The 23,538-nt window shown below is 55.8% G+C and overlaps 1 protein-coding gene and 1 long non-coding RNA gene across 7 annotated transcripts; both read right to left on the reverse strand.

The window, feature by feature from the left end:
• Positions 1-158: 158 nt before the first annotated feature.
• On the reverse strand, positions 159-14,926 carry ACOT11 (acyl-CoA thioesterase 11). Of its 6 annotated transcripts, none has more exons than XM_064665160.1 (18): positions 14,776-14,926; positions 10,614-10,689; positions 8,978-9,176; positions 8,060-8,129; positions 6,280-6,330; positions 5,035-5,095; positions 4,707-4,808; positions 4,312-4,447; positions 3,859-4,015; positions 3,405-3,524; positions 3,162-3,306; positions 2,207-2,262; positions 2,013-2,079; positions 1,844-1,927; positions 1,600-1,733; positions 1,162-1,293; positions 959-1,085; positions 493-855 (listed from the first exon to the last, which is right to left on the reverse strand). In XM_064665160.1, exons 1-18 carry the CDS (start codon positions 14,796-14,798, stop codon positions 700-702), a joined length of 1,896 nt encoding a protein of 631 aa, XP_064521230.1. In that variant the 5' UTR covers positions 14,799-14,926; the 3' UTR covers positions 493-699. The 6 variants fall into 6 exon arrangements, with proteins under 6 accessions (XP_064521229.1, XP_064521230.1, XP_064521225.1 ...); XM_064665155.1 differs by lacking the exon at positions 14,776-14,926 and adding an exon at positions 10,833-10,979; XM_064665157.1 differs by lacking the exon at positions 6,280-6,330 and having other exon boundaries at positions 14,776-14,917.
• On the reverse strand, positions 12,125-13,855 carry LOC135419071 (uncharacterized). Its single transcript, XR_010432815.1, has 2 exons — positions 13,779-13,855; positions 12,125-12,323 (listed from the first exon to the last, which is right to left on the reverse strand). It is a non-coding gene; the product is annotated as an uncharacterized LOC135419071 (long non-coding RNA).
• Positions 14,927-23,538: the final 8,612 nt, after the last annotated feature.

Consider the following 23,538-nt stretch of genomic DNA (forward strand, 5'->3'; position numbering starts at 1 on the left):
CCAGGCAGCAGCTGTTGGGGCACTGTCCCTCTCCTCGCCCAGGGAAATGGCACCTGCCTGGGGCGTGCTGTGGGTGGACAATACCTGCTCCATTCTTGCCATCCAGGCAGCGAAACAGCAAATCCCCACAGCAGACACTCACCTAGAGCACATACGGATATTTTTCCTTTGCATGCACTTTTATTGCTATTCCTTCCACAGCCCCATGGAGTAGGATTTCAGCCTGGCAGGAGCATGGGCTGTTTGTCAGCCCTGCCTGGGAAGAGAAGCAGCACTTGGGAGAGCAGGATGCACTGCCAGCCACCCCTGCACTGGGGAGGGGTAGAGCACTCTCTCCATATCACTGCCCCTTCTCTTCCTTTACTACCTCAAAGGGAACCAGTAATCCCCCACAAAGAACCAGTAAAAAAAAAAAAATCTGGTTTAGTGAGATTTTGGATCATATAAAGATTCAAGTAGCGTTAAGTAAACAAGAAAACCAAGTCCTGTACATCAGCTTATAAAATTTCTAAATAAAATTAAAAAAAAAAAGAAAGAAGAAAAGATATGACACGTCAGTGCAAAGGGATGAGGTGGTACAGTAATGCCCCTCCACCCCAAGCCCCAGGGAGGCAGGGTCTGGGTGCCACCATCCACATCTCCTTCCACCATGGAGGTGCCCCTTCATCTGTGTCCGTCTGTCAGCAGGGTGCTGTGGCTCTAGAAGTCCCGCAGCCGTGAGATCAGGTCCTCTTTGTTCTTCAGCAGGAACTTCTCGCAGGCTTCAAAGGTGGCACAGATGTCAGAGGACAGTCCTGCCACGTTGGTGGTGACATAGTTGAGGTACCCTGGCATAGCCTGGTTGTAGTAAGCCACCTGCGAGGCACAGGAGATGGTCAGTAGGGGCACGTGTGAAAGAAGGAGCCTCCCCAACAGGGTGTGGGCAGCATGGCCCCACAGCATGGTCACAGCATCCCACCTTGCTCATCTCCTCTGACTCCGGCCAAATGCAGAAACCAGAGCAGAGCGTCTCCCCACGTGTGTACTCAGCTCGGGGGGGGTGGGTGGGCAGGGTCACCGATCGAAAGGCCACCACATAGGGGTCCCTGGGAAGGAGAGAGGCCAGGTGAGCTAGCACAGCCCAGCTGACAGGAAGCAGGGAGTCGGGCTAGGGACAGTTACCCCTTGCTGCAGGGTTTCCGCCGGGATGCCAGGATGACAAAGTCCTGCAGCTTGCTCTCCTGTCTGTGCATCCGGCTCACCACGTGGTAGATCATGTCATCGTCATCTACCTTCTGGACAAGCTCAGCACTCCTGCAAGGGGAGGCAACCGGTCACAGAAACCCCACTGTGCCCCCCAAATCTGGGGGCTTACACATTTACAGCCCACCACCAGATCCAAAATATTTGGGGGGACCCAAAATAAATGTTTTCTGCAGCCATTAGCCCAGGTAGAGTCAGGATGGAGACATGCAGTGGAGGGTCTCTAGGAGCAATCATGGCTCCAGGGCAACACACTTGCTCCCAGGAAAGCCCAAACGGATGCTCAACCACAAGCCCTAAATTTAGGGGTGTGATTTTTGGGAAGGGCTGGGTGCCCAGGAGCCCTACAGCACTCACGCATAGTGACTGTCCCACTCGTGCCGGCGCCGCAGGTTGGAGAGCAGGGAGAAGGCTTGTCTGGCCATGATGCAGACAGACATCTCGATGCGGAAGGACAGGAATTTATCCTCCTCCAGCGTGTACATCCTCACCTTGGGGAGCACAGGGCACAGTTGGGATGTGTTCCCCATCACTAAGCCCCCAGGTTGCCCATGCTTTGGGGGCGAGGGGCAGCTCAGGGGGAAGGGGCAGGGTTTAGTACCTTTTCCTTTTCTCTGGCGAGTGCCCAGTTTGTTTTGGCTACGAGTGTCTTCAGCGCAGAGACGTTGTTGTAGCTCAGATAAACCTGGGGCAGGGGCAGCATGTCAGGGGCAAGAGCAGGGGCAGGAGGTTGGGCAGGAGGCAGAGGCTCCTGCAGGGAAGCATCCTACCTTGTTGCTTTGATCCCAGGGCACAGAGAGTGGTACCTCGGTCTGTTTGCAGGAGACGACGTATTTTCTGCAGGAAAGGAACAGTTTCCCTTATGAGGGGACACAAAGAACCCACAGACTGTCCCTGCACCCAAGTGCCGAGCCCCTCTCTCCTCCCTCCTCCATGCCCACATCCCACTTGCTTTTCTGCTCACCGGTCCAGCCGAATTTTTTTCCTAGCACTGGCTTCTCTGTACCTCCTTTCTCCATCCTGATAAATGGGAAAAGCCAATTAGGTTAATAGGAAAAGGAGGAAAAAACTCAATCATTTGTCTTTTTGGGAGTGGGAAAAATATGCAGCAGGAAGGGCTGGAAGGTAAAGCCCCTGCACTCACTGGCTGTCACCCCAGCTACACTGCAGTGCTGGTTAATGATTAATTGTGAGCTATTTGGGCACTGCCACCACAGTGTGATCAATGATGGGCACTGGTACATTAGGGAAAACCCTTATTGTGGCTGCAAAGCTGCAAACAGCCCCTGAAACACAAATCATGTTACACCTGCCGATGTCCTCTCTTGGGGGAATAAAACCCCAAAGAAGTCAGCCTGTTTTGAAGAAAGTGCTAGTGCAGTGTTTTAAAGCAGGCAGATACGAGGTTTCAGGGAGCCTGACTCTGGCCATGAGATGATCTTCCTAGAGATCATCCTAGGGAGATCCTAGTTTTAAGGCATCCAAAAAATCAGGCAGGTGGGCAAGGATCAGCCCAGGGGAAGCTGAGATTGAGTTTGCTTTGTTGCTATGCTCACGTGACAGATTTCCTTAAATATTTGGATCTGAGCAAATTATTGATTAGGATGCTTTGAAAAGTAAAAACAACCTCAGAGGTTTGCATTCCTTCCCCTAAATTATAGAAAAAAATGAACTAGAATTTGCAGGCAATGCTCTGTTAAGCCTTGCATGGCTAACACATCTCCATCCTCGCACAGGCAAGTGGTTTATTTTATTAGTTATACCGAGCAATCCATTTAATTCACTTGCAATTGAGCAATTTCATTTCCATCATCATAAAACTGCATTTGTTTTGCTGTGAATCTGAGAGCCCCTCAGGGCTGAGTGGGATTCCCAGGGGTCCAGGGAATTCCAGAGAAGCCATCCCTGCCCATCCTTACCCCTGGCTCGGGAGCCACCATGGGCAGCACGCGGGGCCGGCCCTCCTGGTCCAGCACCTCGAAGGTCATGAAGGCGCTGTTGATGTGCCGCGGGCTGACGGACATCTCCCGGCCGTACGCCTCGGCGCTGACCCCCACCTCCATGCTGCCGGAGAAGAAGGGGTGAGGGTGCGGAGAGCCGTCAGGAGGGTGGGATGGGGACCCCCCCAGGTGGGATGGGGACCTCCTGCTGCCAGCACCCACCTGTTTTTGAAGGCATTGTTGACGATGGCTTTGAGCACCAGGCGGTCCCCAACTTGCGAAGGTCCCCGAAAGTGGAACATCTCGATGGCCCTCAGTGTGGGGTGGGCATGGCACAGCCGGCTGCAGGGTCAGGTGTTACTCCCCAGCCATGGCCCCATGGCACACCCTCCCCAACCCTGTCAGAACCAAGAGGACCCCAAAAAATGTCACCCCTGGATTTCAACTGTCAAAGCCAGCCATGAGAAAGGACAATGAGCCAACCCTTCCCTTGGGTCCCCCAGCTCTACACATCTGTGGGACTCCCTATATGGCATTGCCCAAGGGTGACGTGCCGGGGACCATCCCTTTAGGAGGTCCCTACAACCCAACTGTGGTCACACCCAGACAGACTCTGCCCTGGCTATGTGTCCCCTCCAGGCACACTATCCCCTACACTGAATCTCTCTTGGGTCACCTGGCTGCAATAGTGGCCACATTCTCCATCCAGGCCATGATCTGCCCACCGAAGGTGTTGCCCTGATGGTTGGCGTGTGGAGGCAGCACCAGCTCCACACTCTCCACACGCGTCTTCTCCGCCGGCACTGCCCCGCTGCCATCCCGCGTCTCCAGCTCTGCCACATCGAGAGAACAGGGTTCAGCGTGTTGGATGGCCAGTGGGATCCCCACTACCAGCATCTCATCAGCCCTTTCCCCCTCTCCTCACAGCTGCCCTCCCACTGCATCAACCTCACACACACCGTCTGGGATAGTGGGGCTGATCCCCACCCTGCCATGACCAGGGCCTTCCCAAACCTCCACGTGGTGATCATCACTGTTCCCCATCAGCATCCTGGTGAGGAAGGGGATTGTCACCAGTGGGCACCAGGGCTATTTTGGGGATGGAAACCCAGGCTGTGAGACACAGTACCGGTGTCAGGGGGGCTGCGGGTGAGGAGGTCCTTGAGGGTGTCCTTGTGCGCCAGCCGCATGCGGCGGCGCTCAGCGGCGATGCTGTACTCGATCTTCTCCTCCTCTGTCTGTGGGGTCAGTGGCTTCAGCCTCACCTGCAAAGGGGATGGGGCAGTGCAGTCCTGGTGCTGGAGGAGGCAGGGCTCCTTCAGGCTCCTACAGCACCGTGTGTCCCACTGTACGTGGGCAGAGCCCCCACGCTGCATCCCACAAGCACGGGACAAGGGATCATCAACCCTACTGTGTGCAGAAAGTGTCCTGATGGAAAGCTGGGCCCAGCTCAGCCCCAGAGAGGCCATTTCCTTACTGCCTCTGTGCAGATGACAACTGAGCCCCCCAAGACACCATGCTCACCTTGCTGCCAGAGGGGCCCTGTGCCACGAAGGTGGCGTACGCCTTGCAGATACTGCAGTGCTTCCCGCTGCACAGATCTTCATAGCTCACTTGGATGCCCACCTGGGAGAGGGCACAGCACCCCTGAGAGCCGGCTCTGCTCCCCAGGGACACACATCCCACCAAGCACCCCTGGACAGAGCCAGCCAGAGAGGATACATACATGGGATCAAAGCTGGGAACTGCAGGAGGATTTGGGGATTTGGCATTTGGCTGTGTGGCTGGTGGGGGTGGGTGCACAGCAAGGGGGGACAGGGGCAGGGGGTGAAGGTGAAGGGCACACACCAACCTCCATGCTGGAGTTAAAGGCTCGGTTCACTTTGGCTTTGATGTTGACAACTTGCCCGACACTGAAAAACAGGAACAGGAGAAAGTGCATGAGGTTACTGGGGGAAAACGGCCACTGAGCAGCTCCCACTGAGGTGCCACAGCATTACAGCCCACTGTCCACTGTGGTAAGGCTTCCTGGGACTGTGGGACATGCTGGATGGCCAGCAGGACATAGGGACAGCCACCTTTGAGACATGAGATCCCACACCTGTCCAGCCCAGCTGGGTGAGATGTCACCCTGAGCAGCTGTGTGCAAGTAGGTCCCCAGATCTGGGGTGCTTGAGCAGAGGAGATGCCGAAGACTTGCTTGGCACCCACTGCCCATATAGACATGCACACTCCTGCCAGAGCAAACGGCTCCTCCAGCCTTGCATCCACTGTCCTGCACAACGGGAGCAGCTGTGGGGCCTCCCCACAGGCCCTCAACCACAGCCCCAAAGCTGCAGGTACCTTGACTGCTCCTGTCCCTCCTCCTCTCCAGGGCCTCCCCTAGAGCAATGGAAACCTTGGGATACTGGAGATTGCAGGAGGCAGGATCCAGCCAGGGGCATTTTGCACCATCTCTTAAATTTAACACCTGCTGGCAGCAAACTGCAGCTTGCAGAGTCCAGGAGCTCTCCTCTGTGCCCTCAGCAGGCTTCAGAGCAAACACACAGACAACTTTGGCTCTGCAGCCTAACCTACTCCAAACTGGTACTCACAAAATGAGCAAATGAAGCTTATTAGTGAGACCCACAGCAAACAGTCTTATCAAATGCATTATTAAATCAGGAATATTCCTCATTCCCTAAAAGAGGCCAATGCTAGGAAACCCTGGAAAAATAAACGCTGCCACCATCACTGCAGGTTTGCTCCATAGAGGGCTCAAAACCAGAAGCAAGGAAGAGTCAGCATGTGCTTCAGCACTGTAACTTTCCCCTTACCCCCCCCCCCCACATGACTTCTGGCTTCAAATGATCTCTGCTACTCCACACACTGTGCACGTTGGCTCTGGCTGGAGCAGGGGCAGCCTGAGGCTGGGATGGTGCCTCCAGCCATCCCCCAGCACAGACTCTGGGCCCAATGACAAGCCAAAACATTAGCAAGGTTACATGAGCAGCCTCCATTCACCATGCCATGCCATGCCACGTCAGTGGGGTTAATGCTCCCAACTCACGGCAGAGCTGCGTTAGGCTGGCTGCTCTAGGGCTGCAAACATCCGTACCAGACACCGCTCCTCCCGTCCTGCTGCCCAGCAGGGCTTAGATACAGCTGGCTGGTGCAAAAAGAGAAAGCAAGATGGGGGGAGAGGGTTAGAGGCGATGGAAGCGGCCACACGGATGCTCCGGATGGATTTGAGGTGAGGGGCATGCAAGGGCAGGGGGCCAGGAAGGCATGTTGGCAGCCCCAGATGTTGATACATAGCCCCAAAAATACTTTATCTTCTCTCTCCTTGTCAAACAGTACAAGCCAGTGCCATAAAAGCCACACAAAGCCTGGCTCAAAGGTACGTGCAATCATCCCGGGAGGCCACACTTCCACATGGCAGGGCAGAGGGACGGGGACGATCTGCTGCACAGCTGATGAGTTTTAAGCCAGTGATGTTTCGGGGTCTCCTCCGTGCCCCCAAGCATCTACAGCTCCTCCCTGCCTCTCCCCCACAGTGGGAGGGAAGCAGAAAGCACAAACAGCTGGATGAGGAGGAGAGCCAACAACAAACACCACATAAAGCTCCTCCGCCCTCCAACAGCTCTGCGGGAAATCCCTGCCAGGCCCCTTGCTTGGAGCCTTAAGCTGGACCACAGCAAATGGGATCTGAGCCAGGAGCAGCACAAATTCCCTGACCCCTTGGAGTAGTGCCCAACTCTTCCCAGAGGAGAGAGAAATGCTTTTCAGGGCTTGATGTAATGCTGCGGAGCAGGGCTTGCGTCTGTCATCCTGCTCCCGAAACCTATGGGGAAAAGCTTCCCAGGCAAAGCTGCCCTGGGAGCTGGAGCCATGTGGCAGGGTATCAACTCCAGTGGTGCCACTTCTGCCAGTGGGAGGTGGCATCAAGGCTGCACCACGTCCCCACACTGTGGATTTGTCATGGAGCTGAGGCCAGGGCAATGAGCAGCTCATCTCCACCAACCCACCAGCATCCAATATAAGAGGGCAAAAGTGGGAGTTCAGCATTTCCTGGGAATGACGGTGAAACCCAAGAGTGAGTCGGACTTCCCAGGGTGAAATAAATCAGCTGACAGCTGGGGACCCCAGTGCCAGCCCTGGGTGCCCACATTGGTCCCTGCACCAGCAGGCAGACCTGCACAGCAAGGAATGGCTGAACAGTGTGGATCCTGTACTGCAAGGGATCCTATACTGCACGGATCCTATACTGCATGGATCCTATACTGCACAGATCCTATACTACATGGCAGGGATGTAGAGAAATGTTGTCCCCTGCCACACGGCAGCCCTGGGGCTGCCTATGTCAGGGTGCAGGGACAGCACCCAGAGGCTGCCAGGACAAGCCTGGGAGGGGAGTTTGGCCAAGCAAAACCCAGCCTGATGCATCTCACAGAGTGATGTGCAGGGAGGTCCCACCTCCCCCAGCACCCGGTGGGTGGGGGAGCCCCACCACGCCCCAGCCACCCACACGGCCACTATTTGCAAGAGGCACGATTTGCAAGATTTGAGTTTTCCAGAGCACTAAATCAGAGTTGCTTCTTAAACAAAGCCAGGGAAGAGCTGGCGTTGGGGGAAATACCAGGAAGCCAACCCAGCAGGAGCTCTCCAGGCACCCAGACAGAGGATAAATCAGAGCAGACAGTCCTCAGCCCTGCGGTGGAGATGGAGCCTCAATCCCTGGCTGGCCTGTGAGCCTGGCACTGCCACCACATCTCCTCCTCTCCCAAGCATGCTGCTGCCTGTTCCAGCTCCAGCCCCACTGTCCACATTGCACCCAGCAGATGGGAAAAACCCCTCCGTTTCCTTGCGCATGCCCTGTTGGAGCACCAAGTATTTACCTAATGGTATGCTCAAAATAGATATCATCCATAGAAGCTGTGACGCACGGGCAGCCAGCGTGTCTCTCGGCTGGAAGGGAAAAACAAACTGCATCAGCAACCTGCAGCAACACGTCGAGGGTTAGAGGGGCAAGTGCGCTCCTTTGCCCCACGGCTGGTTACACTGGTGACACCCCAGCCAGCATCCCTTCCCTGCTCATGTCCACTGCTGCATTTGTGGGGGACAAGAGTGGGATTTGGGGTTTCTCCTCCCACAGCAGCATGGATTTGCAGATGTTTAAAGGTTTGGAGGGTGTGCTGCAAGTATAACTGGGAGGCACGTTGTCCTGCTGTTTGCCTTCCCTTCATGTGTTTGCAGCTGTGGGGATGCACCAGCAGCCGATACCATCTCCCCATACACAGCAAATATTTTAAAGCCGCTCTGCCGGTCTCACTTTCCCTTGGGACTCCAGGAACCTCAAACTGCAAAACTGCTGTGGGAACCTCATCAAACTGCAGAATTGAACCTGTTTCCTGTCATAACCTCCCTGTGCTTGGTGGGGCAGCCAAGCTGGTGAGCTCCATCACTTCCCGCTGAGTAGAGGAGCTCATTCCCTTCTGGCTGCTGCTAGGATGCTGGGGATGTCACTGGCCTGGTCTCGCCATGCCCTGCACACCAGGCAAGGAAAAGGGCAGCATTTTGAAAGAAGCTGGCGTGGATTTTGATCCATTTCTAAGCCAGCATGCATGCTGCAGTGCACGTCTCCTCCCCCTCTTGTTTGCTCTCTAATTACTCAGCAAAATGGCATGATGTGGGGTCCCCAGCTGGCGTCACTCTGAGGGACAGTGCTGGACTGCCAGGCATGCTGCTGATAAGCTGGCTGGTCATTCCCTCCCAGCCCAGCAGGACAATGGCTCCAGAGGGAGAGGATGGCTTACCGGAGAGGCAGGCGGCCGTGTCGATCCACTTGAGCAGCTGGCCAGTGCTGAGCTCATTGCGGTGATTGGTGTGGCAGGGCAGCACCAGCTGGCTCATCTGCACCTCGGTGGGGTTGCGGGCAGGCAAGGGGCTCGCCATGGCCCCTGGTGCCTCCTCCCGCTCCCCTGGCTCCTGGGAACGTGGTGGAGAGGTTGAGCCCTGGTGGGACAAGAGCTCCATTTTAACCAAACCCCCAAGACAGCAGTGACCATGAAGCCCACTCTCCTCACTGACCCAGAAGAACCCCAGCCCTGCATATCCCTGGACACCACCAAAATCCACCCAGTCCTTGCCAAATACATAGTTCCCACAGCCAAAAGGAAAAAAATCCCTCTAAAAAAAGCTCCATGGTTTCCAGGCCATTTATCACCAAACCCCACTGCTTCCTCCCAAAACCTATGCAAAACCCCTCCCAAAGTCAATCAGTTCTCTGTGAAGAAATTTTTCTCCCCTAACAGCTTTATTTTTAGGGTGCTGCAGCACAGGCTGGGTTCACTCTCCTGTGGCTGGGTATGTAGCAGTGTTCCACACCTTCCACCAACACCCCCCTTTGCCAAAGAAAACACTGAAAGCTATGTGGTACAAGCAGCAGAGGAGAAGCATCCAGGGCAGTAAAATATGTTCCCTGTTGGCTTGGCCATTTGCTGGGCACAGAGCAGCTCCCCTGGCACCCTGGTGCGAGGCAGGATGGGAGAGAGAAGCTGCTACTGTGGCAGTGCTGGCAAGGAAAATAGCTGATGAGATGTCAAGTGAGTCGTGTTACACAAGGGGTGAACTCAGTTAGCTCAGTGAGTAATTAAGGAGACACGAAGAGTTGTCTGGGCTTCGTCACAGCCCTTCCTTCCGCTTTCTGCTCCCACTGCGGCTCCTGCTCACAGCACTTGTTGCAAGAGTCCCACTGCAGCAGCTTCTCTGCCCTTTGCTTTGCCTGGATTCTTTCAAAGACTGGTTTATGCTGAAAATGAAGCTTTCCCGATTACCCTGAGCTCACCACCTCTCAGAATAGCATTTTTCTCCAGCGGGTCAAACCTCTGTTTCCATAGCTACTGATACACGACATCCCAGGAACAGCACAAACCTCGCCTCAGCGGAGACGGTGGCGAGTGCGTCAAGCCACGCCTACGGTAAAGGGCCCCCCATCCCACAGTGAGATGGACCCTCGGCCACCAAAGCCCCTCCAGTGGGCTCCAAACCCCTCTGTGAACCTCCCAAGCTGCTTCCCAGTGTGCAGAGGCGCCTACACGAGGACCACAGAGCTATTTCAGGAAGCCAGCAGGCTCTGGGGTTTGAGCCAGCAATGCAAAGAGCTCCAAAGCCGCCTGCTGCAGAGCGAGCAGACAGCCTGGCTGGAGATCCCAACGGTCATTTTCCTGGTGTTTGACATTCCTGAATTTTAGGGGAAAAGCTGCTACCCATGGGAAAAGCTCTGACCCTGAGGTAGCTAGCACACGGGCAGGGATGCTGATGGGGAGCAGATGCAACTGGGGCCGGTGCAGGTCTGGGAGCAGCTCCTGGCACAGGATGGCATTTGCCTTGGTTAGTAGCCACTGGCACAACTGGGGAGCCCTGGGGTTAGTTGCACGGCATGGGGGGTACCTGGAGGCCATTGCAACAGAAGTTCAAGATCTCTTCAGGGACTACAATATTCCCCTTGACCATTTTTAAGAGACACCTGGAAAGCAGAAGAGTGGCCCTGGTTACAGCAGGACTGGCAGATCAGGAGTGGCTGTTTCCCAGCAGGGACAAAGTGTGTGTGTCAGGTTGTCACACCCTGTCCCCACATCCCAAGCTGACGTCCCTCACCGCACCACTTACCCCTCACCAGCACCTATTAGGGAGCTGCCCAAGCCAAAACAGAGAAGGGCAGAACTGGGGCTGGTGGCTGCCATTCCTTGGGGGTCAGGACCCATGCTCACTGGCTGCGATGAAAGAGTCCAGCTATTTTAGGGTGCTGGACCGAGCCCAGGGCACAGGGTCATGGCCCACCCCTCCGTCAGTGATGCTGTGTCAGTGCTTCCCCGTGTTGCTACACGTGAGAGAGGACTGTGCCTTGAAGCTCCCCTGGCCAGAGTGGTGACACCGCCGCAGTCACAAGACAGCCGGGAGCATATTTTTGGCAGTGGGCAGGGCTCAGGCTGTTCACGGGTGGTACCAGGGGCAGCAAATGGGAAGCACACAATGCCGGCAACGCCGCTGTGCTGTGCTCCAGCCCCTCTGTCTCTGAAGCCCTGGCATTCCACAAGGGCACTGTGTGTCCTTGGGTGCCCTCAGGCTCCCAGACCACATGCATGGTGACTGGGTCCCAGTTGGACATCGTGGTGGCATTGCAAGGAAAGGCAGAGTGGGAGCTGCAGCAAAACACAAGTGGAAGGGGCTTTATATTTACAGTTTGCTTTTGAACACAACACCGCCAGGCCCTTGGCATGCCTTCAGCTTCCCAGCACACATCCCTCTCCCACGCAGGTACAACCAGGCTGCTGGAGGCAGCAGCTCCTTTCCCAAGGTGTGGGATTGACTGACTTTAGCACAGGGTTAAAAAAGTGGAAGCTGCAGGTTTGCCTCCTGCACCCTCAGCCCTTTGCAGGGGCTGAGGTTGGGGCATCACACAGCATTGGTACAAAACAAGGGTTCTCAGGTCACCTACAGATGTAAATGGCACCACTGAGCCTCTCACAGCCTCCCACCCTTGCCCCAGTGGCACCGTGTTTTGTTTTCCCAGCCCCGTGACCTCTCCAGCCTTGTTATGGAGGCCTGGGAGCTTCCTTATGGTTCACCCACCCTTACAAGAGCCCAGTGCAAGGGTTACTGTCCTGTTTAGCAAAATGGGTTTGCTCCCTAATTGCAGGCACAAGCGGTGGCTAGGGGCGGTCCTGTTACACCCCATAGCCACAGCAGACAGCGCCTGAGGGACATTCCTTGGAAACCCAAACCTGCTCCTGGCTCGGCAATCGTGTCAGCTTGTCCCCTGGGTTGCGTAGGCAGGAGGGGGAAAAAAACAGAGCTGTCTGCTTTGCATCATCCCCCTGCTATTTCCCAGGCAGCCCCAGCCCACACTCCCACCGTGGGGAAGGGGAGCACCCCAGCCACGCTCCAGAGACGTGAAACCATCCAGCCAGTGAGTATTTATGGAGTATTTGTTATCGAAACTAAGCAAGGAAGTGTCTGTCCTCATTAAAATCTTCAGCCTCACTCAACTGTCACATTTTTAAAGCTGTTGACTGATGCAGCCCTCAGGTCACCATGGCAACGGGATGCAGTACCCAGGCGATGATGCTCTTACTCTGTCACCCCTTGAGTGACCCACTTCTATTCAAAAAAAAAAAAAAAGTTTGCATTAGGAAAAAATCTCTTCCAGTATAATATTTTTCTTGCTTCCTGCCATGCTCGGTTTCTGCGCTGCCGAAGGCATAAGGAGCCCACAGAGCAAACCAGGGAGGGCACAGTGGGGGAGACATTCCGAGGAATCTGCAAATACCAGGGGAGAGGGATCCCACAGCTCTCCTATTCCCTGTGTCCCACAGCAGCAAAACACCCACAAGCTCTAGGGAAGGTCTCTGCTGCTGAACTGGGTGCCAGCCTTTTTGGGAATCGTATGGGGACCACCAGCTTGAAAGTCTTCATTGTAAACCTTGTTGGGTTCCACAGCCCCTGGGATGATGCCAGGCAAGGATGCAGAAGAGTGATTGTATCTCAAATCCTTGAGCCCAGTGGAAGCAGGGGGTTTGCTTTAGCCACCCCCAAGCAGTGGATGAGAGGGACGGACAAGGGTGAAACTGGGGTCACCAGTGCTGGGCTGTGGGGGGCTTTGGGCAGAGTGGGGCAGCCTCACACCTCAAGCCACCCCTGCCTGCCCTCAGAGCTCTCCCATCATCCCGCTGCTGCCTCCCAAACACCTAATCCCCATTTTTCCTGGCCTGGCTCTGCCTCCTACTCCCACCCCAGCCCCTCAACCTTACCCCTCCCTGGAAATATTTGAAGAAAAAAAAAGGGGGGAGATGGGGGGGAGGAAAGCGGCAACAATGAAGTTCTCATGGGGGATTATTGGTGTATAATTGAGCAATATCCATGGTAACAAGCAAATCTGCACGTGTTAAAAAATTAACCTGACCTACTTTGGGAAATTCTGCCATCTCCACAGGGCAGTGAGGGCTCTCCATCCCCCGAGACCCGGCCTGACAGTCCCAGTGCCAGCAGGGGTAAAGCCCTGGTGCTCCCAGGGATGAGACAGGCAGCTTTTGTGCAAGGGGAGATGTCCCTTCCCATGGGACCCCCACTGGTAAGTGGCAACAGAGACACCCAGTACAACTCAACTCCATCAGGATGGTGTTGGGTCCCTGGGATGAGACCCAGTGGGACAAAATGGACTGAATTGCTGGGTCACAGCACAGCTGAGGAAACATAAGTGAGGAAACACAGCGGTTCCCTGCAGTTGGCCTCAGTGGGACCCCAGGAGGGCAGCCGGCCCAGGAGAAAGGCCAGGGCACCCTGCAAGTGGTATTTTTGGCACCATACCTCATGTTTCCCTAGAGTTCATGGAGCAAAGCCAGGCATGAGGCCAGGAAAGTACAAACCAAGGGTTAAAGGCAATGGGAAGATGCAGAATGACTCCTCTTACGAGGGGTCAGGGCTTTACAACCATCACCCATGGGAAAGCTTAATTCAGGGTGAGCGCAGCAGGGACCTCTCCAGTCCCCTCACATCCCTCTCCATCACTGAGTGAAGCATCCCCAGCCCCGGCCATGCCCGCAGCCCCATCCATACCCCTGCCCAGATGCTCTCTGCAGCTCCCGTGAGGCTCCCAGGAAGGCTGGTGCTGGTTTGCCAGCACAGGGGTGAAGTCCCTCAGGGAGTGTCCCAGGGGACAAAGGTCTGGCTCTGGCCCAGGGGGAGAGCAGAGCCACGTGTCACCCTGGCACAACTGCAAACCCCGAGAGGGCCAAAATTCACATGCATGGGCACATCCAACAGCATCACCCAGCCCAGGTACCTTTGCCCTGCCACCCACGGCACTCCCAGGGTGGAGATTGCCATAACATCAATACAACCGGGGTTAAGACCACCACAGTCAAGCTCACCAAGCTGGAAACCACCATAGTGGAGACCAAGATGGTTTACACCCTGGAGGTCTCCACTGTGGTGGTCTCCACTGTGGGGGTCACCATGGTTGAGACCCCTGGGGCAAAAACTACCCAGGTGGTGCAGTAGACTCTACCATGGTGGCCTCCACCATGGTAGTTACCATGGCCAAGACCACCTGAGTTGAGACCACGGGGGTGAAGACCAGTGCAACATTGTGCCACCCAGCCACCCACACTGCCCCAACCAGCCCCAGTACACCCCTCTGCCATCCTAGCACCACCATTCCCCACAGCCCTGTGCCCAAGCTTCCCAAATATCTGTCCCTGCTTTTAAGCGAAAAAAAAAGCTGATTCAAGCCAACCCTCCCCTCGCTGTCCCTGTTGCAGCCGGAGGGTGCCACGTCCCCGTTGACAAGTCGCCAGTGCCGACCGCAGTGGAGCACCAGGACACCTCATTGCAAACCCCACAGGCAACAAAGCATCACCCGGGCGACCAGAGGGGCACAAAGGGATTTCACTCCACACCTTCCCCCTGGCAGAGCTGCCCAGCACCGACGCAAGCCAGGACAAGCCACCGCTCCACTGCTGGGAGTGGAACTCTGCAGCAGCGCCAGACACTGGCTCACGCTCACTCAGCTGTGGGGTTCCCCCCCTTGTCCCCGGCTCCCCACAGCCCTCACCTCAGCCAGAAGAAGCTAAGCATTTGCGGGAGGTGTCGAGGCAATGGCTGGCTCGGAGGAGAAGCGTCCGGACACCTGCGCGCTCGGCCGGCACCGGGCGCGGGCGTCGAGGCCGGGCTGGCGCGGAGCCCTGGGACGGGGCCAGCGCACACCCCCTCCCGCTTCCTTAAATATGGTCATGCATAACTTTTCTTAAGGTAGCGCTTGGCAGATCTGCTCTTCCCTGGAAAATGGCCGGCGCTCTGAACGCTGGCTCTGGATGCAGGAGGGAATGTGTCTGGCTGGCTGCGGAGCCAGGGAGCGTGGCGGGAGGCACCGGAACGCTGCCAACAGCTCTGCGGAGCAGGGTCCTGCCGGCTTCCTTCATCTCTCCCCAGGGAGCAGCCCCTGGAATGAGGTCCTGGGTCCCCTCCCCAGGCCACTCGTCACCCTCTCTTCTCCTCCCACCACCCCAGTGAGAGGCACTCAGTTAAACTTATCGAAAAATATCCGTATTTTCCCCAGAGCCGCGGGCACGGACACCATGCTGGGAGAGCCTCAGCAAACTTCTCCGGAGCCACTCCAACCCACACAGCTGCTCCCTGGCTCTGCTGCCTTTGAAGTACCTTTAACAGGGCTTATCACAAAAACTTTTTCTTTCTTTTTAAACAAGGAAATAAAATGCAAATTACCATGTCACCACAATAATGACTACTGGGTTTGGGGGAGATGTTGTTCTATTTGCATTTGATGTACAACTTTTATAAGTGAATCTTGGTAATCGACCTACAAGAGTTTGATCAAAGCTTCTGGCAGGCACTGGCAGCACAAGTGTTGCCACTGGAAAGCCAGCAGAGAAATAATTAGGTAAATTCAATAGGAAATAAGGCGTCACTTTTTTGGTAAATGAGAATAACCAAGCACTGAAACAGAGCAAAAGCTCCTGCCTCAGCAACCTCAGTTTTAGGCTGGATATGGATTCATCAGAACCCTAGCCCTGGGTGCAGGTGAGGTGGGACACCTGGATACCTCTGCGAAGGCTGGGCCAGGCTGGGATGGAACTGGTGGCCCAGCTCAAGGCAGTGCTTGCCCACTGGTTGTTGGAGCCTTTGGGACATGAAAGAAGCAGCACCACAGTGCACCAGAAGATTGATCCAATTATGGTGATGGAGATTCCCTCTGGAAGAAGATTGTTGCCTTGGAACTTTAACCCCACTGAGCATTTCCTGCTCAACTGCTTGTATAAAATCTGTAATTCTTCATTCTCAGAGTAGGGACAGGACAGCACAACCCCTTTCATATCTTGCAGGTAACTCTGCACACCCAGATGCAATTAACTCTCATTATTTCAGAAAATAACATTTCCTTTAAAGCATTCTCTTTTGGGACAGCAAATAAGATATTTCTCACCAAGATGGTTTTTTACGCACTCGCAGCAGCCCAGGTGCCCTGCAAACCAGATTGCAGCAAGCATCCTCTAGAAGATCTCCCCACCTTTAGCATGGAGGCTCCTGGCCAGGAAGCTCTTCAGGGATCTCTCCCTCCCTCCTTAGGACTGTTTGTTTCTGCAGCTACAGATTAGGATCAAAAGGTTTGCTCCAGGAAGGGAAAATGATTCTTCCCACTCCTCCAAGTCAGAGGGAACAGCACAATCAGAAACACTTCAGATGCTTGACCCGCGCTCGAGCCTCCAAACAAAAGTTGCAGGGAGAGAGTTGATGTTTTCCAGGCCCAATTAGCATAATGTTGTAATTCCCCCAGCTCTCACACTGCCTGCATCCCTTCACCCTGGCACACCCAGCCCTGGCTGCCCAGCGAGCGCACACCAGCACCAGCTCCTTCCTTCTGATCCATCACCATATGCCCGTCTTTTACAGTTCTTTGGTGCGTGATGCTCAGAGAGTGGATAATTAGCTAAATGAATTAATTGACATTCATACTTGTAATTAGAACCGGTTACAAGCAGCTATTCTCCTTGGGACAACTAAAATTTCTCGGGGATTGGTGTTAAAACACTGGAAAATCGTTCAGGGTAAATAAAAAGGGCTGTGCTCATGGCGCCCGTGTTCTTCCTCGGCTGTAAAAGCCACCACACAGTAAATAAGCCCGTGCAAAAGCAGAGCAGGCTGTGGAACGTGTTGGATATGCCGCTGCTGCTCAGGAGGAGGAGAACTTTCCAGCTTCGGAAGAAATCCGGGCCAGATGGGCGGCCTCCAGCCGGCAGCTCCCACCAGCTCCCGACTAACCCTTTCCACCCCCAGTTATCGGAGAGCTCACAGTGAGGCCCCAGCAGTGGAGGCTGCTCATGCAAAGCAATGGGAATTGGATGTCGTGAGTGTTAATTAAACCATTAATTACTGCTGAGGAAAAAAAAAAGTGACCTATTGGTTTTATCGCTTCTGGAGTAGTTGGGAGAATGAATTGCTCAGGGGCTCAGCAGCGGGCAAAAGGGGCTGCAGCATGAGGGAGATTTTTGCTGAAATGTAGATTTTCTCAGATTTTAAGGGGATGCTGGCAAGTACCAGCATGGTACTTGCTGGTCCCAGCACTGTGAGAGGCCAGGAGTGGGACCCACACCAGGGATGGGGCTACTGGAGACTGAGACCCCAGCCCTCCACTTGCTGCTGAGGGGACCACGATGCTGGGGGCTTGGACAGGCTTTCAGGGTGCCCTGAGATGCCCTTAGCAGGGACCCCACTCCCAACTATGGGATTCATTAATCATTCACGAGCCCCCAGCCACGCAGTCACCCACACTCAGCACCCAGAGCATCTGGAGGCACAGCCCCTGAGAGGGTCTGTGCAGGACCCCACGCCCTCAGCATGAAGCAGGGGTGGGAGGCTGGTCTCTGGGGGCAACCAAGCATCTCTCCCCGTGTCTGATGACAGTACAGTACTCAAGGTTGAGCTGAAGGTCTCTTCTCCCTGGAAAATGGCCCCCAAAACCTGGGTGTTGATGGCAAGAAGGGAGGGCAGCACACAGGCACCACTGTGCAAACAGCTTGTTATGGAAAAGAGGAAAAAAGTGATTCTGATGCACTTCATAAATCAAACCCTCATGTTGTCTCTCTGCATCAGGAGCTCTGCATCACCAGGGAGGAGAGATCGGGCTGGGGGTCCTGCATACCTCCGAACAGGGGAGGATGAACCCTCCAACTGCTCAGAGACCAGCACTGGGGTACTCTGCCCTGAACCACCCTCCCATCCAGACTGGCTCTGCTATCTCACGGTGGCAGCAGCAGCTCGAACTGGCACGATGAAATGATGTGATGGGGTGATTAGACACAGTGATGAACTGGCACCCCACGAGCCAGGGTCTCCCTCAGAGAGGGGCTCTCCCCAGACTCCTGGCACAGGATCAGGGCTGCATCACTCTGCCAGGAGTCCTGTTCTTGGCTCCTCCAAGCTATCAAAGCTTTAGTTTTCCCTGGCAGCACCCAGAGTTTAAAGGCTGGGGAAAGGCACTAAAAAAAAAGCCGATCTCAGAAGTGAGGCTGTGGGAAAGGAGCTGTCACACCACCCCTTCAGCTACTACACACCCTAGTACGTTCTCAAACACTCGGGCTGCACAAGATAGCAGGGAGGCTAATTATTCTTTAGCTGCAGGCAGAAAAAAAAAATCAATTACAAGGTAACCCATTTTTCAACTCCTCCATTGGTATTTACTTAATTTTCCTAAGGCCAGCTTGCCTGCCCTGCAACAGAGAGGAGGAAGGAGGTTGTGTGCCGCTGGGCTGAGCCAGGCTCTGGCTTGCTCTGGGGTTTAGTTTGGGTTTAATTCAAACACCAAAGCCCAGGGCAAAGGAGTTTGTTTGAATGGGACAGCATGTGACACGGGGTACCCATGTGGTGTGTGGCTGTGATGGGATGAGGAGCACCAAGGGCTCCTCGGAGCTTTCAGGGCTGCACGGAAAGGCCAGCAGGAAGCGGGACCTTCTGGAGAAGGTTTGGGAGATGCTGGTGGCCCGTATGGGCAGGGACTGCCAAGGGGGGTCCATGGGGGAATGTGACAAGCTTTGGGGGTCCACAAGGGCAGGGAGAGTCCTGCAGGGTCTGTGAGGACAGGAGCACCCAGGGGGTACATGAGAACAGGGATATCCCAGGGGGCTCCATGAACACTGGGACATCCCGAGTGGTTACACAGGCACAGGACACCCATAGGCACATGGGCACAGGACACCGGGGGTACATGGGAACAGGGACAACCACGGGGAGGCACAAGACAGGTGTGGACACACGAACTCAGCACCCCGGGAGTACACGGGGACAGAGACCCCCCGGGGGACACACGAGTTACACAGCAACAGGGACCTGCTGGGAGACAAAGGGAGACAGGACCCCGGGGACACACGGACACAGGGACCTCCCAGGGGACACACGTACGCAGGACACAGGGGTTACACGGGGACCCCTGGGGATACACGGACACAGGACACACGGACACAGGGGTTACACGGGGACCCCTGGGGATACACGGACACAGGACACACGGACACAGGGGTTACACGGGGATCCCCGGACACAGGGGTTACACGGGGACCCCCGGGGGACACACGGACACAGGACACACGGACACAGGACCCCGGCGGGTCCGCGCGCTACCGGCGCCGTCGCGCCGCCAGGGGGCGCCGTTGCTCCGAACGGCCGTGCTGCTCCCCCCTCGCCCCCCCCGCGGTGCCCGCGGTCGCCCCGGCCCAGCCCCGCGTCCCGCCCCGCCTGTCCCCGCCTGTCCCCGCCTGTCCCTCCCTGTCCCCGCCTGTCCCCGCGGCCGGGGCCGCGGCCGGGGGCAGGCGTGAGGGGACGGCGCCCTCCGGCCCCGCCGGGCCCCCGCGGAGCGGGGAGGGGCGGTGCGGAGAGGAGGGGGGTGAGAGGAGGAGTGGGCGGGGCGAGGCTCCGCCAATGGGCGCGCGGCGGTTTCAAGAAGCCCCTTCCGCGCCCCGCCCCGCCCGCGCGGCGCCCGCGGCCCCGGGGGGGGGAGGCGAACCCGGGGGGGCAACACGGACCGGGATCTGGGACCGGGATACGGCCCCGCTGCCTGCCCGCCCTCCTGCCCGCGCCAGCAGGCCCCGGCGCCAGCCCCGCGTGAGGGGGAGAGGAGGGAGGGGGATGCATCGCTCCCACGCGTGGCCGTGCCAGCGGGGTGCGGGTGCTTCGCCTCTGCGACCTCCTGGACACACCGGGCTGAGCTGCCCGGCCAGGGTGGCACTCGCCCCCTGATTATGGTGGGGGCACACACCCCCAGCCCCTTATCAATATGCAATGTTATTAATTATGCAATTAATTAATTATGCGCATGTACCATGTACTAGCTGATCGCTGCTGTTGCTGCCTGCATGCCTTCCTAAAATGCATTTTGCCGGTTGGGATTCTGCATGCCCGCAGCCCAGGAGCTGCTGTTGGGGAAGGCCTTGGGTTCCAGAGCTAGTTACGGCACTGGTGGTGTTTCGGCACCGGTGATGTTTTGGCATCGCAGCCAAAGCCGACCTCCCTCCAACGCCGACCTCCCTCCAACCGCCGGCACAGCTGCGCGGGTAAACAGGAAACCCGAATACCGCAGCTCCTGCCAGACCCAGAAACCCCAACCCCAAGGCAGGCAAATGATTCCTTCCCAAAAACGTCAGCGGCTCCGCGGGCGCGGGGCCGGGGTGGGAGAGGAGGTGGGTGGCAGCACCCACCACCACTGCCCACCCGCCTGCGGTGGTTCATTTGAATGCGAGCCATGCAGAGCGCTCACCACCGCCACTGAGGTGTGGAAATCTCGCCCAGACAAGAAAGGGGTTCTTCCTGCTCAAAGGTTTGGGGGGGTGAAACATTTTTAGAAGATAAGGAAATTTTGGACACCAAATCCAGCCCCTGTCAGTGGCTTCTCTGCACTCCGGGAAGGCTGTGAAATGGAGGGGTTAGGTTTGGGGTGGGTAACAGGGAGTTTCTGGTGACCCAGTTGGCTGGAAGCCCCTCTCCCATCCTCCCCATCAGTATCTCCAGCAGTCATCATGCTCCAGGGTTTGGCTTTCTCATGAGAAAAAGGAATGGTGGGGCTGGCACCCACCTAGAAATAAAAAAGTCTATAGTTTGGTCAAAAATAAAATTCAGAATCCAAACTGCCAGCAGTGGTGCCTGATGGGAGGACAGTCCTGCAGCAGGCTGGGGCACAGTGTGCCAGGCAGGAATGCAACCTGCTCAGGTCTGTATCCAGCCTGGATGGCAGCAGTGCCTGTCTGTAGCAGCATACTGCCCACACACTGGCTGTGGATAAGGGACACATCCCTTCTGGAGCTCATGGGGCTGTTAGAGCTTAACATCAGCTGTTGAATAGACCCAAACACCTTTGTGAGTGCAGGGCAAAAACAAGGAGGGAATTTTTAAAAATGTATTTAGTTTTACAGGTGGTGTTTCAGCAGAATGTTCCCAGTGCATTGACAAGCAGAGGCATCCTTCCTGGCAATGGGCACCGTAAATGGCCCCGGGTGGGAACTGCCAGGCAGCGATGGACCAACAGTTCAGGAAAGGGGCCAGGAGAAGGGGAGCTGCTCTAGGAGGTCAGGAAAGGCCAACTAACCACACAAGCTTGGGAGCATTTTGGTATCATGCCAAGCCCTGTCGACAGGGGCTTGAGGGCTCCTTTCCGCTCCCAGGAAGCCAGGGCTCAGTGCAGGGATGTCGCCAGCCCAGGCCAGAGGCAATAAAGTGCCTGGAGTGATGCAGCAAAACAGGATGGAGTCGCGTGTCGAAATAAATCATCCATGGAAGCAAGGCAGGGAGGAGGAGGAGGAGGTTTTCTGCTCTTGCGCCTCCTTGTATCTAACAAAGCCTCAGAAACCCTAGGTAGGCAGTGGGAGCTGGGGCAGGATCTGGCCGGCCGTGGCTCCAGCTGCCCCAGAGCAGAGCCAGTCCTGGCTGGGCGCCCCAGAGCTCCAGCTCTCCCAGGAGCTGGTTTTTCCATCCCTTCCCAGCTCCTGTGGCTTCACCTTGTGGCAGGCAGTGCATAGAGCTGCCAGGAGTGATAAAATGGCTGTCCCCCAAATTTATGGAGTTTATCTGTGAATAACTCTTGGAGGTGAAGCGGCCGTTGAGCCAGGGAGGAGGAAGGCTTTACTTCTGGATAAACTCTCCCAGGAGCAATGCAGGGCAGGCAGGAGCCCAGACTCAGTCCCAGGGACCAGCAGGGAAGTGCCCTGTGCCCCCCAGCCCCCACAGCTCACAGGGATGGAGCATTACCGGGGTGAGCTCCCTGCTTGCCCACACCAGGGGAAGCTGAAGGCTTGTTTCCCATCCGCAGCGTGTTTATTAGGAGCTAAGTCATGAAGAGGCTTTGGCACATTTCAGCCGCTCCCATGGAGCATGTTTAGCACAGCAGAGATCGCCGCTTCTTCCAACAGCACGTGCATGCCCGGGATTTCCATGCTGGCCAGGCACTGCGCCCCATGCTCTATTCCCATGCCAATCTTTATTCCCTCTCCAAAAATGGGTTGTATCAATAGGCTGTGGAGCAGCACCCTGATTCCTGAGGAAGCACAGATGAGGCTGAGCGGGCTGGAGACTCCCCCTCATCCCCCTTCCCCACTCTGCTGCAGTAACATCCATCCTAAGTTTCTGAGCCTCTTCTAATTTTGGAGGCCGTTAGCAAAGCAGGCGCTGTTGCAGCCAAAGGAGGCTGCCAATGTTTCCTTTAAAAGCTGCTTTCACTCCTAAGGACTCTTCTAGATGGTTTGCTTTTAATAGCAGGCTGCAGGGTGCAACGCCCAGCTCGTGGCCAGGGCTCTCCTTGGAGCAAGAGACTGGGTGGCATTGGAAGCAGGATTGGGGACGTGCAGGGAGCCAAACACATCCTTCATGGGCCACGGCCATGCACACAAGCATCCTCTTCCCAGTTCAGACCAGCAAAGATTCTCACCTCCTTGCAGAGCTGATCCCACCATAGCCCATTCCTCCTTTCCCTCACCAGCTCTTGGGGAAATCTTTATGGCAGAGGGGCTGAGTTCAGCCCCTAATTGTGGTAATAGCTCAGGGGAGAAGGAAAGGCCAGAAGAAGGAGAAGTGGGAGGCAGCGAGGTCAGTGCACTGGTAGGTGTGAGTGCTTTGAAAAACCCAATTGCTGCTTCAGTATAACCAGATTCGGGAAAATGAAGCTGAAGTGTGAAAAATGAAAGTGAAAAGATAGGAACCAACCCACGGCTATTTATTCTAAAAATACTGACCTAAATACTTAAGCGCACATATAAAAGTAGTTGTCTTTGCTGATTTCCTTTATGAGAGTCTCCTGGTTTGGTTATTATTTCGCTCAGAAGCCAGAAAATGAGAATTTTCAGAGACATGGAGACTGTGTACTAGCCTGGCACTCCAAAAGACTGCTGTATGCCCAAATGTCATCTGAAAGCCCAGCTTTGAAATTCATTCATTAAGCTAATGAGGTCCTGTGGTGAGCAGCCCACGACTCTGCTGATCGGAACAAGAGAGGCTCCAGATGGGTCTTGTGTGATGGCTCTTGTGTTTCTCTCTGGGTGCAATGATGGCAGCGGCCACGGGTACACTGTGGGCACAGCAAAGCCCCCAGAAGAGATTTGGGAGCAGAGGGAGGCACTGGGGCAGTGGCCTTGGCACAAAGCATTCCTCAGTTTGTGGCATAGGCAGAGTTGGGCTACAGTTCCCATCTGGGCTACAGTTCCCATCTGGGCTGTTGTACACATCTGGGCTGTTGTTCCCCCTGGGTTGTTGTTGAAGGCAGTCACCACCCCCTGCCCCCTCCCCACTCATCTGGCAGCAGCCAGGGCCAGGATTCCAGGAG

This window comes from Pseudopipra pipra, chromosome 9 (genome assembly GCF_036250125.1).
Source record: "Pseudopipra pipra isolate bDixPip1 chromosome 9, bDixPip1.hap1, whole genome shotgun sequence".
Taxonomy (NCBI): Eukaryota; Metazoa; Chordata; class Aves; order Passeriformes; family Pipridae; genus Pseudopipra; species Pseudopipra pipra.